This window comes from Pteropus alecto, unplaced genomic scaffold (assembly GCF_000325575.1).
Source record: "Pteropus alecto unplaced genomic scaffold, ASM32557v1 scaffold114, whole genome shotgun sequence".
Taxonomy (NCBI): Eukaryota; Metazoa; Chordata; class Mammalia; order Chiroptera; family Pteropodidae; genus Pteropus; species Pteropus alecto.
In genome coordinates, this window is record NW_006435793.1 from 3,377,631 (window position 1) to 3,393,163 (window position 15,533).

The 15,533-nt window shown below is 38.6% G+C and overlaps 1 protein-coding gene across 5 annotated transcripts; it reads left to right on the forward strand.

Annotated features, from left to right (window-relative positions):
• Window positions 1-706: 706 nt before the first annotated feature.
• Window positions 707-14,921, forward strand: TRMO (tRNA methyltransferase O). 5 transcript variants are annotated; one of them, XR_001516842.2, is made up of 6 exons: window positions 707-857; window positions 5,557-5,731; window positions 7,933-8,090; window positions 10,570-11,232; window positions 13,287-13,388; window positions 14,469-14,484. XR_001516842.2 is itself a non-coding variant. In XM_015589120.2 (6 exons), the coding sequence occupies exons 3-6, from the start codon at window positions 5,703-5,705 to the stop codon at window positions 14,726-14,728; spliced, it is 1,110 nt and encodes a 369-aa protein (XP_015444606.1). In that variant the 5' UTR covers window positions 749-857; window positions 2,664-2,729; window positions 5,557-5,702; the 3' UTR covers window positions 14,729-14,921. The 5 variants fall into 5 exon arrangements, 4 of the variants coding, with proteins under 4 accessions (XP_006911611.1, XP_015444606.1, XP_024902332.1 ...); XM_015589120.2 differs by lacking the exon at window positions 13,287-13,388 and adding an exon at window positions 2,664-2,729 and having other exon boundaries at window positions 749-857; window positions 14,469-14,921; XM_006911549.3 differs by lacking the exon at window positions 13,287-13,388 and having other exon boundaries at window positions 14,469-14,921.
• The last annotated feature ends 612 nt before the right edge of the window (window positions 14,922-15,533 follow it).

Sequence of the window (15,533 nt, forward strand, 5' to 3'; positions counted from 1 at the left end):
CCAACAGGATAAAATACCCCCAGAAACAGAATTATTGATGCCAGTTTTTCAGAGCTGCCCAGACACAGGCATAATCCCTCTAACATAAATGGCATGTCGACTCTCAATTTCATTCTAACTTCAGTTCCCTTAAGGTAGGGAGCACAAGAAAGTCCCCACTTTTTAATCTCTAATCCAGTATGAGGGTCCCCATCCATTAATTTGAAATAAGGTTTACTTGGGGGGTACCTTTCTGACAAACCACCATTGTTATTATGGAAAAATGAGAACATACATATAAGTAAAAATGATTATCTGTATTTCCAGCACCCGAGGAGAATTTTAAACATTTCCTAATATCCGGTAATTTTGCTACGTGGTGAATGCACATATATATCCTTTTTCTTCAAAAGTTAGCGTCATGGCTGAATATGTAGGTTGCTGATTATTTCGAGACATCTTCTAAATTTTCATTGGTATGTCCCCGCCCTGGAAAGCATGAGAATTAGGAGTCGCTGACTGTCCTGGAAAGACTGGCAACCACAGTGAGTCCGCACGAGACAACTGCGCGAGACAACTGAGACATCTATCCTGGACGGGAACAGAGACCGACATAATACTTCTATGCCCTAGCCGTAACTTCCAGGATGCCCCCGCTCTTGGCGCACACGCCACACACCACGCCCTTGCGCCGGATCCTTGGCACTACCCCGCCGGTGCGGCTACTGCGCAGGCGCCAGGCTAGGAAACAGGAAGCGGAAGGCACGAGTGCGTCGGGTGGGCACTTCTGTGACCAGTAGCCATGCGCGACTTGGAGGAGCCAGGGCTTCGCCCTACAGCGACCCCTTGCGGGTGCGTGAAGCCGGCTCTGGAGACAGGTAACTTCTGAGAGGTTGGCAGTTTCGCACTCGGAAGAGGCCTGGATGCAGGTAGCCTACTTCACAGCAGAGAGGGACGTGAACTGCAAGACTTTGAACTGACGTGCGTCATCATACTTATTGTGAAAGCACGGGTCACGTGGTCTGTCGACCACGTGATATGTCCGAGGCGAGCGGGATGACGTTATCGCTCTGTTCTTGGTAGCTACGGCCTGCTTGGTCTTGATACCGTGGCTGAAACTGCCACGTGCAGTGTACAGCCTTTCTCTTAGAGAGTTTTCGTTCATACAGGAGAGGGAGAATATATGCGGCTGGTTTCATGCCTGTTAGGAATTAATAAATGCCACAAGCGAGAAGCATCTTATGTTGTCAGGAATGAGGAGGGAGGAGGGGGAAAGGTCGGGGAGCAAATAGTTTTAAACTGAGTCTGGAAAGATAGACATGAGTTTGCTTCTCTTTATTTTCACCTCTTTATATAAAGCAAAATGTATTAACTTCAGAAACTGGAGGAAGCAAATGGAAGTACTCGGACATCACTCAGAGGAAACCACTGCTAAATATTTTGATGTCTATCTTCCATACTTGTTTCAGTAAAAAATAGAAAATGAGTTGATATGCGCCCCCACTGTTATATAACTTTTTAAAAAACTGGGTTAATAAAAATCTTTCCATGGCAATTAATTTAAAGGAGTTATACACTATTTTGTTTTATAGATGTGCTCTAACTTATTTAACCAGTTCCCTATTGTTGGGCATTTGTTATTGCCAGTTTTCATTGTTTTAAATGAAAATTCTTAAAACAAATCTTTGTACATGTTCTGTTACCTCGTCAAAGGTTGTGCTCATTTAAAAAAATTGTTGCGCACTGCCAGATTACAAGTCTAATATTTTGACAGGCAAGAAAGAGCAGGGCTCAGTGGTCGACAGAGCATGGGATTGGGAAACTGTAAATCCTGAAGTACTGGATGTAACAGGGAGGTTTGGAAACTGTTGATTGGATTCAGATTGTAGAGAACCTTGGACATCAGGCTAAGAAATACGCCATCTGCTAACAGTGGGAAACTTGGGAAGTTAAAGCTAGAGTATCATGACATAAGGAACTCAGTCTGGAGGATTAGTGTTGTGTGATTTGAGAAGGGGAGCAAATGCCAGAGAGGAGTCGAATTATAACAAGAATAAGTTAATAAACCAGGCAAGACGTGGAAAGGGCCTGAACTTTTCTGTCTGCACAAGACTTCTTGTAAATAAGCCTTTTGTACAAAATCTCTGCATTAATAACATAACTGATTTTTTTCTTATTACATAGTTAATATAGTTGTAATATTAGAAGGAAGGAAAAGCCTGAGCAAGGGCTTCAAAAACTGCTCCTTGCTGAGCACCTTCTGTTGTACTAGGTGCTTTACAAAGTTTATTAATCTTAAAACTTTCCAAGATAGGAGAAAACTAGGATTCAGGGAGATAATCAGTTTTGCCCAAGGTCACACAGCTAGTATAGTACCCCTGTGTTGTTTTGTCCTTTTTCTCTTCTGATACCAGCCCTAACCCTTCTATGTTTCTTTAGGGAACCATTTCACCCTATTTCCATGTGATTTTCATGCCAGTACTACCCTGGGATACCTGTGCTTATCCCTATCCTGCATAGAAGGCAGTTTGATTTAATTTTGAGTGTCCATCTCTGTCCATTTACTAGACACCCTTGTGGATGAGAACTGCTTCATATTTTGTCTGTATCCAGGCACTTGGCATAGCACTTATACCACGTGGTAGGTGCTTCATGTTTCGTTTGTTTGTGTTTTGAAATATGAGGAAGAGGAAGATCAGGATTCCTCTAGGTGGACGTTCTCAGGTCTCCACTTCAAGTAGAGCATTCAGGTAACATCTATATTTGGAAAGTATTGAGCATTTGTATTTCACAGCATTTATAATCCTAAGAACAGGGACACAGAGAATATATAAATAGGTTCCAGAGAGTTAAGACATATTAGAATATGGTAAGTTCCCACTAGGTTAGTAAATGGACATTCCATACACTGAAAGTGGTCCCAAATATTTAAGAGTGATATAGTATGCTTCCAGTTCATTGCTAATCCAGTGTTATCTTGCTTATATTTTTATAGAGATGCACAAAAAGGATTGGAATACATCTAATTGGTTACAACTTATATTTATCATAGCATATCTGTAACCTTTGAAAAACAGGTATAGACTGATTCAATAAAGTGGTAGCTCAGTTAATTATACACTTGTAGGGCTCCAGTCAGATAATCAAGGACAGAAGTCTTTGATCCTTATTGCAGGTATGACATTTCCCATGATATTGAAACATATTGTGAGATTCTCCCCAACAGTTGACTGTACTGTGATAAGAGTTCTTTTTCCCAAACTTAGCACAATGTCTGACAATTGAAACACTTGGAAAGTGCTTGTTAAACAAATGAAAACAGGACACAGGGATCCCAGCTGATTAGGTTAGGATCCTTTTGGGCCATTTTTCTTCATGACATTTTAATGCACACCAGAGAATTGTCTGACCTCACTTTCTTCATCTTTAAGATGTTTATTGTATCTGTTCTGCAGAGCATAGATGAGGATAAAAAAAAAAAAGAATGCTTATAAACATACTTGGAAAAAAATTTAAAGTCACCAAAAACACTGAATACGCATGGATCTTGGAATCATAATATTGAGAGGGAGAAAGCATGGCCGAGAAGATAACATACAGTTTTGAGCCAGTTTTTATAGTGCTCAAAGACAGGATAAATGAAATATTGTTTAGGCATGTATATGCATGTGCTAAAATCATATTTAAAAAGGAAGTGAATGATAAAGACCACATTCAGGCTCCTGCTTATCTCAGGAGGAAAGGAGGAGTTGGGGGAGAAAAGCAACATTAAAAGTTCCAAGTTATTGGTTAAGCTCTAGTTCTTGGGCTGGGTGGTGGGTACACAGGATTTCATTGTAATTTTATGCTTTATTACTTATGTGTGTGTTATATCTAATGCTTTATAGGTATTAATTTAATTTTTAAATTGAAAAGTAATGAAAGGTGCTGTGAGGAACAGTTCCAAGGCCTGTAGTCTTACCACCTGTGCTGGTAGAACAGATTTAATGGAAGCTAGAAATAAAATCAGAGTCTCGAGAGTCTATATATCACCTCTTTATAAAAGTTAATAAAGCCGTCATGAAATGTGAAAAAAAAGTTATAAATTCAAAATGGTAGTTGTGGATACCTTATACTTTAGACCCATATTGATGCTGCCTGACCAATTTTTTCTTCTTTTAAAAGGAATTGCTGCTTTAAAACTTTTTTAATGATTTGTGATTATTGCAAAAATTTCAAATATTATAGGAATTACTAAGTTAAATATACAAATAATCCAAATATCTCTTCACCCATTTTAACCACTGTTAACATTTTGATGAATATCCTTCCAGATAGCTTTCTAGACATATATATGTACATATTTAGAAAGATAAAAATGTAAATAAGTTTTTACAGATGAGATTATGTTATACATATTTCTCTTTCATTTTGTCATTTTCCATTTTAACAGTTAATACTTACATAATTCTTTTTTCATGACACATGAGTTTTTTTAGTACTTTCCCTCACGCAGGCAAGTACTACTAGACAATGATTACACAGCAATAAACAAAACAATCTCTTGCCCACATGTGGAGCTTACATTCCAGAGGGGCAGAGAGCCACTAGATCAAACCTAACCTGAAATTTACCCTGCCTGTAGATATTTTAGTAGTATGAGCCCATGCACTCATTTTATTGCTTAAATTAGTTTGTTTCGTATGTTGTTTTCAGTTGAAAGCATCTTTACTTAAATACAACCACTGTCTCCTTTCATTATTCTTTGCTTTGCATTTCACACTCCAGCAAATAAAAATAGCTTGATTTCTGCATATGCTATAACATTTCTCATTTAACTTTGTGCACATTATTTCCTTTATTTGAAATACCCTCTTTGCCCTGACCAAGGTCACGTAAATTAGTAATGATAGTGTAGAATTTTTTTCCCACAAATAAACCAACTTTAATAGATACTATTTTGTATTTATATAGCACCCTTTTCAAGAACCTTAGATAATTTACAGGTATTATATCTAATTACTCCCCGCAACAACCTGTGAGTTTGGTATCACTCTCATTTTACAAGATAGGGAGACTGAAGCACAGAGAGATTAAATGACATAACCAAGGTCATACAGTTAAATTCACTGAGGAGCCAGGACCTGAGCCTCTTAGCTTCCCACCTCCCAGTTAAGTACCTCATGAGAGAATCTTTAATGAAAAGTATCTTTAAAGAAAGTATCAAGAGAGTAGTATGTTATGAAAATGAGGTCTTTCTGCTGCCATGAAGGAAATTAAAAAAAAACCTAATATTGATGTTTAGAGGCAAACATAGAATTTGAATTATGGTCCTATTAGGTCTTCTAACAACATCCTTTTCTTTTCCCTCTTTCTTTCTTAGACCTCTGTGCTCTTTCCAGTATGTCATCTAAAGGGATATAACAATGTGAATGTAATGATGATATTTATATGTATTCATGAATACCATAAGAATCATGTTCTATAGTCGCATAACACCTATTTTAAAACTGAAATCAGTGCATTTAAAAAAACATGTTTTTTTACATCTTTGATGACCATTTGACTAATGATTTCTACTCTAATTTTCTTCTGTAGGGAATCTTTTAACTGAGCCAATTGGGTACTTGGAATCCTGTTTCTTGGCCAAGAATGGTACTCCAAGGCAGCCATCCATTTGTAGCTATTCAAGGGCTTGTTTGAGAATTAGAAAGAGCATCTTTAATAATCCTGAACATTCCTTGATGGGCTTAGAACAATTTTCTCATGTTTGGTAAGTTGTTTTATAGTGGTACTTTGGGCCAGAGTTTGCCCCTGAATAAAGTACTCCAGTTCACCTGTAACCACTGATGGAGGCAACCTTGGAGCCTACCATCCAGACTACCCTTGTCTATTGTATGAAATTCCTGTACTATATTTGCGCATGTGATTGTCTGCATAACTTGAACACTGCAACCTTGGGATCCACTAAGGGGGCATGGTCCATTTGCAGTTGATTCTAATTGTGATGAATGCCTTTCTGTTGAGCTGAAACCTGTATATCTTTTCGATGGGTCATTATTCTGTCCTCAAGACCAGGGTTCAGCAAGCTATGGCCAGTGGACTAAATCCATCCTACTTTCTGTTTTTGTACGTAAGTTTATGGGAACGCAGCCACATGCATTCATTTTTGTGATGTCTGTGGCTGCTTTTGTGCCACAGCGGCAGATTTGAATAGTTACAGCAGAGACTGGTTGGCCTGCAAACCCTAAAATATTTACTGTCTGACCCTTTACAGAAAAAGTTTGTGGACACTGCTCTAGGCCCATGAAGAATTAAGTCTATTCTTCCTAAAATACAAAAGACACCTTAGAAATCTGGATACTTTAAATAAAGTGTTACCTGTATTAGGGCCTGTTTTATACTAGAGTTACTTACTGTCACTTGGAATTCTACCTCTGTCCATTCTTCCTCACCCCAACATCAGCAGTCTGAATTGGTCTAATTTTACTGGTGAAGACCTAAAATTAAGTGTTCTGAAATAGTTTCTTTTTCATGTTAATTCGGGACATGGTTAGAGTAGAAAGAACATGGGTGTTCTGACCTACTTTGCATGATCTTGATTGAAATTTTTAAGTTATAACGTTGCTGATTTAAAAAAAATGGACTCAGAAGTATATAGATTTTTCCTTATTCCTCCTATTTTTCTCTTTCATCCCCACCCTCTGACACTCTTCAGAGATTATCATTGTTAACAGCTAGGTATATATCCTTCCAGACTTTTTCTTTCTTTTTCTTTTTTTGATACATAAGCATAAATATACACATATAGAGTGGGTATTTGTTTTAAAAAAATGCAGTTTGTTTTCTTCACTTAGTATATATTATGAAGAACATATAGATTTAACTTTTTTTGCTTTAATGGTTACCCTTTATTGTGCCATGATTTGACCACTCCTTTGTTAATAGAGAGTTTTTTTTACCATTACAGTAATGCTGTAACAAACTCCTTAGACACATGACTTGGGCACTTGTATATTTTTATGAGTAGGATATCAAAAGTGGCTTATTGGGTTAGAGTGTATGCGTATTTATAATTTTGGAGAACTCCTGCCAAATTGCTCTCTGTAAAGCTTAACCAGTTTATACTTAAAAGGTATATGAATATGACCTTTTTCCTTTATTCATGCCAACACTATATGTTATAAATTTTTTACATTTTTGCCTGACAAGAAAAACAATATTTTGTTTTTCAGTTTAATTTCTTAATTATTAGTGAGGTTCAAAATCTTTTTGTATAGTTGTTAGCTATTTCTGTTACTTTTGTGGATTACCTATTCACATTCTTTTGTTTAGTTTCCTTTATTGAACTTTCCTTTACATTGTGATTTACTTTGTGTAGAAACAGTTTATATACCACAGGTATTAACCCCATTGTCTATTATACACATTGTAAATGTTTTCTCCTGGGGTGACATTTTGTAGTACATAAATTTAATGATTTAATGACTTCAAGTCTGTTATTGTATTTCTTCATGTATTCTTGGTTTTGATCTATGTAGGAAGGCCTAGTCAAGTTACTTAACATTTCTGAGCCTCAATTCCCTCATCCTTCAAATGGGGGATAAATTATACTTAGGATTGTTAAGTAGATTAAATGAAATGAGTATAAAAATGTCTAGCATACTTCCTGTCATATAGCAGACACTTACCTAGTAAATATTGTTTACTCAGGCATTTGACAAACGTCTGTTAGGTTCCTGCAGTATACTAGTCATTGTTTTAGGAGCAAAGAATACAGAGATAAGACTTTCTTCCTTCAAGAAACTGGAATAGTATTATTTTCCCCCCACTGATTACATTTTAATACCATTCAAAGCATTCTTTCTGTTTTAATTTGTGGGGATTAAAGTCTTTTCCCCCCTCAAATCATTATGATAAATTAATGTATGTATTTTGTTTTTTTTACTCAGTTGTTTGGTTTATTTTCTATAGGATTTTGTTCGTTTTTCACAAAAATGGTCATTTGAGCTGTAAGGCAAAAGTGCAGCCTCCTAGGCTGAATGGTGCAAAGACTGGAGTTTTCTCCACGAGGAGTCCACATCGTCCCAATGCAATAGGACTGACCCTGGCCAAACTGGAAAAGGTAGAAGGTAACACACTTTGTTTCTACTTTACCTTTTTCTCCTTAACCAAATGAAGTCTTAATAAAATCAACATAGTATTCAGCACTGGCTGTTATTCAGACAAGTATCAGTGGTGTTAACCCCTGAGTATCATTAGACATTGAAGAAAATGAAATGATTAAAAGAATTGAAACACTTAACATTAGTGTTTAGCATTGATACACTTTGTTAGCATTGAGACACTATGAAATAAGCTCTCATAGGATGCTCAGAGTTTGTTTATATCATTGCATTTATCAAAAGTTTAAATTATTTAAAAATAACTTTAATATTTCATAATCATTAAATTAGTAACCAAGTTTTCTCTGACTTGGAATGCAACAAATACAAAATGATTAAAAAATAATTGGACATTTTCAAAATATAATACACAGTGACTTAACTGGTTTTACATGCATATATGGTAAGCACATAGGGCAGTGTAGTATCATTTCTTCCTGGCAGCCTGGAGCTGCAGTGCAGCTGTCAACTGATGTGTGGCAGAGGGTCTGAGATGAATCACACTATAGTATTGAACACTGGTGTGTCAGTACCTGCATAGAGTACCAGATTAATTTTAACTCTATATTCATATGTAACCTAGTTACTGAGCCAGACATTTTTGGAAAGCATCCCTTTCTTGAATCACTCTGACCTAGTCAGCACATTTGTTAGAGGGGGAGGTGAAACAGCAGGTAGACTGGGGAGTCAGGAGACCATTCCATGTCAGCTTGCTTGTTTGTAAAGTGGGCGAAGGAGAAGAATCTGCCCTCTCCGGGACTCCACAGGATATTTTTGAGGATCTTATGAGACAAAAGCTCTAAGAGTACTTTTCAAGCTGTTGGGTGCTAAAAAGATGAGAGCAGTTACTTTGCTTGTACTTTCTCAGAATTTGAACTCCCCTGCTAGAATGTTTTCACCGGGCCTTGGGTAGGTTTTCTGGAAAAATTCTGTGGCTGATCCAACTTGAGTTTTATCAATTTGTGATGGCTGACAAACTTGGGTAACAGTTCTGGAACGTTTTATGATAATTCGTACAACCCACACCTATTTTCTGAGCAGTGACTATGTGCCAGACATTGTCCTAGGTGCTGGGGATATAATGGTAACCAAATCAGATAAAAACCCCTGCCCTACAGAAAAATTTAACATTCTAATGAGGGAGAGTGAATCAGAAAAAAGAGAGGCAAGAATAATAGTACTATAGACAGTCTTACTAAATAAGCACTGTAGTGACTACTGGTGTTTGTGTGATGTTTATAGTTTGTAAAGAGTGTTCATGTATGTTATCTCATAGTGGCTCTGTGGGTTTAATAGGGTAGCAGTCTCCATTTTATGGATGAGGGCACTGAGCTTCTTTGATGTTAGATCATTTACCTAATAGCGTCCAGCCAGAGGGTTGTCTGACTCCAAATCCCATGAACTCTTTCCTATGCCACAGTGCCTTCCTTTCTTCTGCAGACATTGTGAGGCATAATCACTTAGGAAGTCCAAAATCACCTTTCCAAAGTTCCAGGCTTATTCACAGCAAGCATATTTTAGAAATCAAAGTCCTTTGTTAATCATGTGTTTCTTAAATGGAGACAGAAGTGAATGTGATCATATACAGTTTTTTAATTTTCATTTTGCCAGTTTTCCAAGTTAGTAGACTTTGCACTAGTAGCAGGAAATGGACAGCAGCTGTATCAGTGGAACACGCAGCTGTAGTTATGGGACTGAGGGCCCCAGCCTCTTGCTGGTTGTTGGCTGGTGGCTGCCCTCAGCTCCTAGAGGCTGCCCACAGTACTTAGAGACTGCCTGTAGTTCCTTGCCACATGAGCTTTCCCAGTGTGGCTACTTATTTGTCAAGCCCACAGAGAGAGTCTCTCGAGTAAGTCTGCAGCAAGCACAGGAATCTTAGATAGCATAATGTAGTCACTGGAGTGTTTATACAAAGCCTCAAACACCAGGAGGTGGGCATAATGGGGCCACCTTAGGGTCTATTTGCCATAGTAGAAATCCTCACCAGTTCCACAGAGGTATACTGAGGACACCGATGTGCCTGGAACAGAGTTAGAAGCCCCAGTGATGCAAAGATGAGTTGTCCCCACCCCTTGCCAAAGGGCTCAAGTGCTTACTGTCTAGGGAGAGAGACTAAGCAGGTCATTGCCAGACCGTGTGGAAAGGGCTCTAGGAGAGGTATGTATGCAGGTTCTTCTGGAACCCAGAGGAAAGAAAACCTTTGTTTAGAAGAGGCAGAAATACTTTGTAAGAGAGGTGTTATGTGAGAGCCTTGAAGAGCAAGTAGGAGTCTGACAGGTAAGGAAGAGGGTGGGTCTCCAGTGTATGTTGGCACCATGTGTAAGAGAGCTCGGTGTGTGAGAATTGTTAGTAAGCTTGAAGTGGCATAATAGACACTGTGGGTTCTCCAAGTGTTTGTACTGTTCTTCATTGTTAATATTTCTAAGAGGTGTTTTTCACATTATAGGTGGAGCTCTATACCTTTCTGGAATTGATATGATTCATGGCACACCTGTACTGGACATAAAGCCCTACATAGCTGATTATGACTCGCCACAAAATTTGATCGAGCCTTTAGGGGAGTTTAATTTACACAATAACCAACATAAACCAAAAACCGTGTCTTGGTCTGATGGCAAGACTGACAGTTGTGCCCAGCAGCAGCCCTCACAGTATGATGAACCACAGTCCTGCAGTCGCACTAAGGAGAAGCCTAAATGTCCCAAAGACAGAACTTCAGGAGAAAACGGCACACAACACGACACAGCCAAAATTCAGCGAAGCTCGCCTAAGCACAGGGAGATAGCAGCAGACTTGGGGTTAGGACCTAGAGGTGGTCAAAGTCCGAATGTGGGAGAGGAGCAAATGGGCCCATATCATCTGGAGAAGAGTCTTTCAGAGGAGGGTACAGATCAGAGGCTGAGAAGAGGGAAAGAAGCAGTGGTCCCACAAGAGAACAGTGCAGAGGTGCAGCCTGTGCCTCTTGGCCGCCCTTCCAGGCTGGCCGATGCAGCCCACCGCAGTGTGGTTCCCACCTGGGTGCGAGAGGCTCCTGTGGCCACCTTGGAAGTCCGGTTTACGCCTCATGCAGAGATGGACCTGAGGCACCTCAGTTCAGAAGGGGAATCAGGTACTTCTGTTTCTTATTTTTGAATGTGAAATGAGCTTTTACCCAGAGTTCAGTCACATGTGGTATTTCCAAGAGCAGTTAAATACAGCAGGGATCCACAACCCTAGGCCAGGACGCACAGCAGGAGGTGAGAGATGGGGAGCTTGCAAAGCTTCATCTGTATTTGCAGTTGCTCCCCCAGCACTAGCATCACCGCCTCAGCTCTACCTCAGATCGTCAGGCATTAGATTATCATAGGAGCACCGGTCCCTGATGTCAAAAAGGTTGGGGACTGCTGATATAGAGTATTTATCAGTACGACTGGTTGTAAAGAAATACAAGAGTATAAAGCAATGTTTGGGGAGCACTATCATCTTATGACTTTGTTTAATGACTGTTTATGCAGCACTGTGTCCCAGGCACTCAGTAAAGTGTTCGCTGAGAATGGCTCCTGCCTCATGAGGTGGCCCACGATTTAGAGCCTTGTGTCTCCATGTGACAGTGGTCCTTGGAGTTTTCAAACAGCATTCAGAAGCTAAATTGTGTGTGTTGTATACTTATTCAGATTGTTTTTTCTCTGTTTTATTAGCTGACTAGAGAAATGTCCTAGCTTATTCTGTCAGGTGGCTGATAGCTCAGCCTCCGGAGTAAGAGGGGAAAAGAGTCTTTTAGCACAGAAATTGTCCCCATAAAGTCCCAGCACTAGAAACACGCACTTAGCAGAAGAGAGTCCACAGGGCTTTTACTTGAAGTCTGTTTACTTTAACACATGATTCTTAACAAACGTTGTTACCTGGTTTCTTCAGCCCAAAGCAGATCCCCAGCAGCAATCTAGAATGAAGGAAGGAGCTGTTAAGAGGTGGGTGCAGTGGCTGTAGTAAGAAGTAGCCAGTTAGTTGAGATGTCAGATTTCATCTGCCACTGGAGGGTTGGGCTTCTCATTCTTGCCTAAGGCTTTATGCTTAAACAAAGCATTTGACTTTTTAATTGATCTCTTTATTTAAAAAGTTTTGTTTATGAAGGTTGTTTCATCACTGTATACAGTTGATGGGAAGAGAAAGTTGAATTTTAGAAGGATTTTGTGGTAGAACAAAGCAGTGCTACCTAGAAGTTACTTTATATTATACTTACCCTTTGTCTTGTGGTTATCTTTGAATGCTTCCTACTTTGGAAAATTTTACCTTTGTCAAACTACAGTGTTGTATGCCTGAGAGGTTACAATATGCTTTATTGATTAAAAACGGTTAAAAAGAGAAATTATGAAATATAACTATAAAACAGGGATTGATTTGTAACAGCAGAATTTAGAGCCAGTGCAGAAATATGACCTCACAAAGTTTAGCCTAGAAAAGATGAAAGATGTTGAAATGGGAAGGAATTGGCTCTGGAATAGAGTGCTGTGGACACATGAGAAAGAGAATTCTGACTTGGGGATCAGGAAGTCTGGAAAGGCTTCCTGGAGGTTAATAGGTATTTGAGCTGAGCTGGGAAGGATAAGTAGACAGAGAAGTGAGGGAAGGGCACCTACACCAAATGAACAAGCAAAGGCCTGAGCTCCTCTCAGACACACTGTTAGTGAAGAGTGTGAACTCCTCTTTTTCAAATGGCCTTAGAGTCATTGTATGAGCTGTGCAATAAAGAAATCTTAGCACTGCATAATTGGTCCATGGTTTTTGACCAAAAATTGAATTTCATGGCTTTACTTACTAACATATTTATTAGACATAGCTCAGAGTGAATTTTGGCTGTTTTCTAAAAATTGAATTTACTTTCAGAAGGATAAAGACCTACCACCACTGCAGATGCTATTTTGAACAGAGACAACATTGTTTAAAGTGCATGCCCTCCTGGAAGGGCCTGGCTTTCATTTTGATGTATGTTATGTTGTAGCTATTAAAAATTAGGTCACAGTTAGTTTCTTTAAGATCATATTTTTAAAAATTAAAACATCCACAATGATATAAATATAGGAAGTTTTGTCACTTGACAGAGTAAACATCTGTTTACCTGAAATGTGCTCCTGGGTGGGATGGCATTGAACTTTCTCAGTTGTATCTATTTCACTGTTTTCACAGGACTCTCTCGTGTCCTTGTTCTTGGAGACTGTGGCGTTATTTAACTGTGGGGCTGTGACACTGGCTCTCTAAGGCACCCCTTGCCTATAGCTAGTGCTCTGGGTATGTGTGGGTTTAGTCCTTTCTTGTGGCTGAGAGTGCTGGGACTTTCATGCATTTCTCTGCTCATGCCTCCGTTCTGAGAAGAAAATGACAGAGAATTGAATTAAAGCCCATGTTGACCATAGAAAAATGACATTTAGGTTGCCAGAAAATAAAAGCTCAACTCTCCCATTTACGAGACTAAAAAATATCACCATGAATTTTTTGTTCAGCAAATGAAAATTTGAGGAGTACATAACTTTACTCTAATGACAGTAAATACCACTTGAAGGTACATTCTCTGTAATGACTGAATAGATTTCCAACCCCTATTCATTTCAAGTGATATTCAAGGAACCAACGAAACTCCTCATTGAAGTTCACTGTAATAAAATTTGACCTGCATGATTTAAAAAATTTTTCAATTGTAATTGACATTTGACATTATTTTATATTAGTTTCAAGTGTACAGCATAATAGAAAGACATTTATATAATTTACAAAGCGATCACCTGATAAGTTTAGTACTCACCTGGCACCATACGTAGTTATTACAATGTTATCGACTATATTCTCTATGCTGTACTTTATGTGTCCGTGACTATTTTGTAACTACCAATCTGTACTTCTTAATCCCTTCACCTTTTTTACTCGGCCCTCCAACCCCCCTCCCATCTGGCAACCATCAATTTGTTCTCTGTATCTATGAGTCTGTTTCTGGTTAGCTTGTTCGTTTATTTCGTTCTTTAGATTCCACACGTAAGTGAAATCATGTGCTATTTGTCTTTCTTTGTCTGACTTATTTCACTCAGCATAATACTCTGTAGGTCCATCCATTTTGCTGCAAATAGCAAGATTTCTTTATTTTTTATGGCCAAATAATATTCTATTATATGTATGAACCATACCTAATTTATCCAGTTGTCTGTTGATGGGCATTTAGGTTGCTTCCATATCTTGGCTATTGTAAATAATGCTTCAGTGAACATAATGGTGCCTATATCTTTGAATTAGTGTTTTGGATGTCTTTGGATAAATACCCAGAAGTGGAATTGTGACCTGCATGATTTTGACTGTTAAATTTTATTGTTCTCATTGCAGAGGTCAGTCATGCTTCATTTAAATATTTTCAATCAGCAGAGGAAGCAAGGCATGCCATTGAGGCTGTGCTGTCAGCTGACCCTCGGTCTGTGTATCGACGGAAGCTCTGCCAGGACCGCCTTTTCTACTTTACTGTAGACATAGCACATGTCACTTGCTGGTTTGGTGATGGCTTTGCAGAGGTTCTAAGGATCAAGCCAGCTTCTGAGCCTGTTCAGATGACTGACCCTGCAGAATCCTTGGTGTCTCTGGGATCGTAAGTATCCTCCATCACGTCTATAAGACAGCCTAATTGACATAAGATGTAGCTGGTGGATTTTCTGTAAAAGCTAATTATGTGCCTTCTTTGCAGAAAGAAGCAACACTTTGTAGTCTCACTGCTTTGATTGATTTGAGTTCAAAATATTTATTCGAAAAGCATGTATTTTAATAAACTGAGAGATCAAATTTAGAGAATTTGCCATATGTTTTTTGATTGGTTAATATCGAAGAATCCAAAGATGATACTGTCTCAGTGATTTCTGAAAGAAGCTGATCGTTTTTGGCACTTGATAAAATTGGGCAAAGGTCATCCAGCAGGGACTTTCAAGCTAAGGGGACCTGTTCAACAATTCATATTGGTTTTCCTGTCTGGAAAAGCCTGGTCTATTTTATTCTAAATCAAACTGAGTTACTACCGTATCTTAGAAAACTAACAAATCAAAAACAGGTGTTTATAAAGATCTTTAGAGTTTAAACCCCTGTGTTTCAGAGGCTTTTGTCACATATACACACACACATGCACACACACACATACATATGTGTATATATATATATTTAATCTTGATTCTAAAATAGAGACTCAGAGATATCTTTGTATCAGAAAAGAAAGCCACCCTAAAAATTTCAAGAAAATAACTTAATTACTGATTTCTTTCTTATTTATTCTGTGATTGTTTACTGAGACCTATTATGTGTTAGGTTTTGGTGATAGAATGAGATGAACAAGATGCAGTTCTTGTTGCAAGTCATAGTGGAGGAAGAAGACATAAGGACATTATTGTTACAGTTAGATAAATGTAGTGA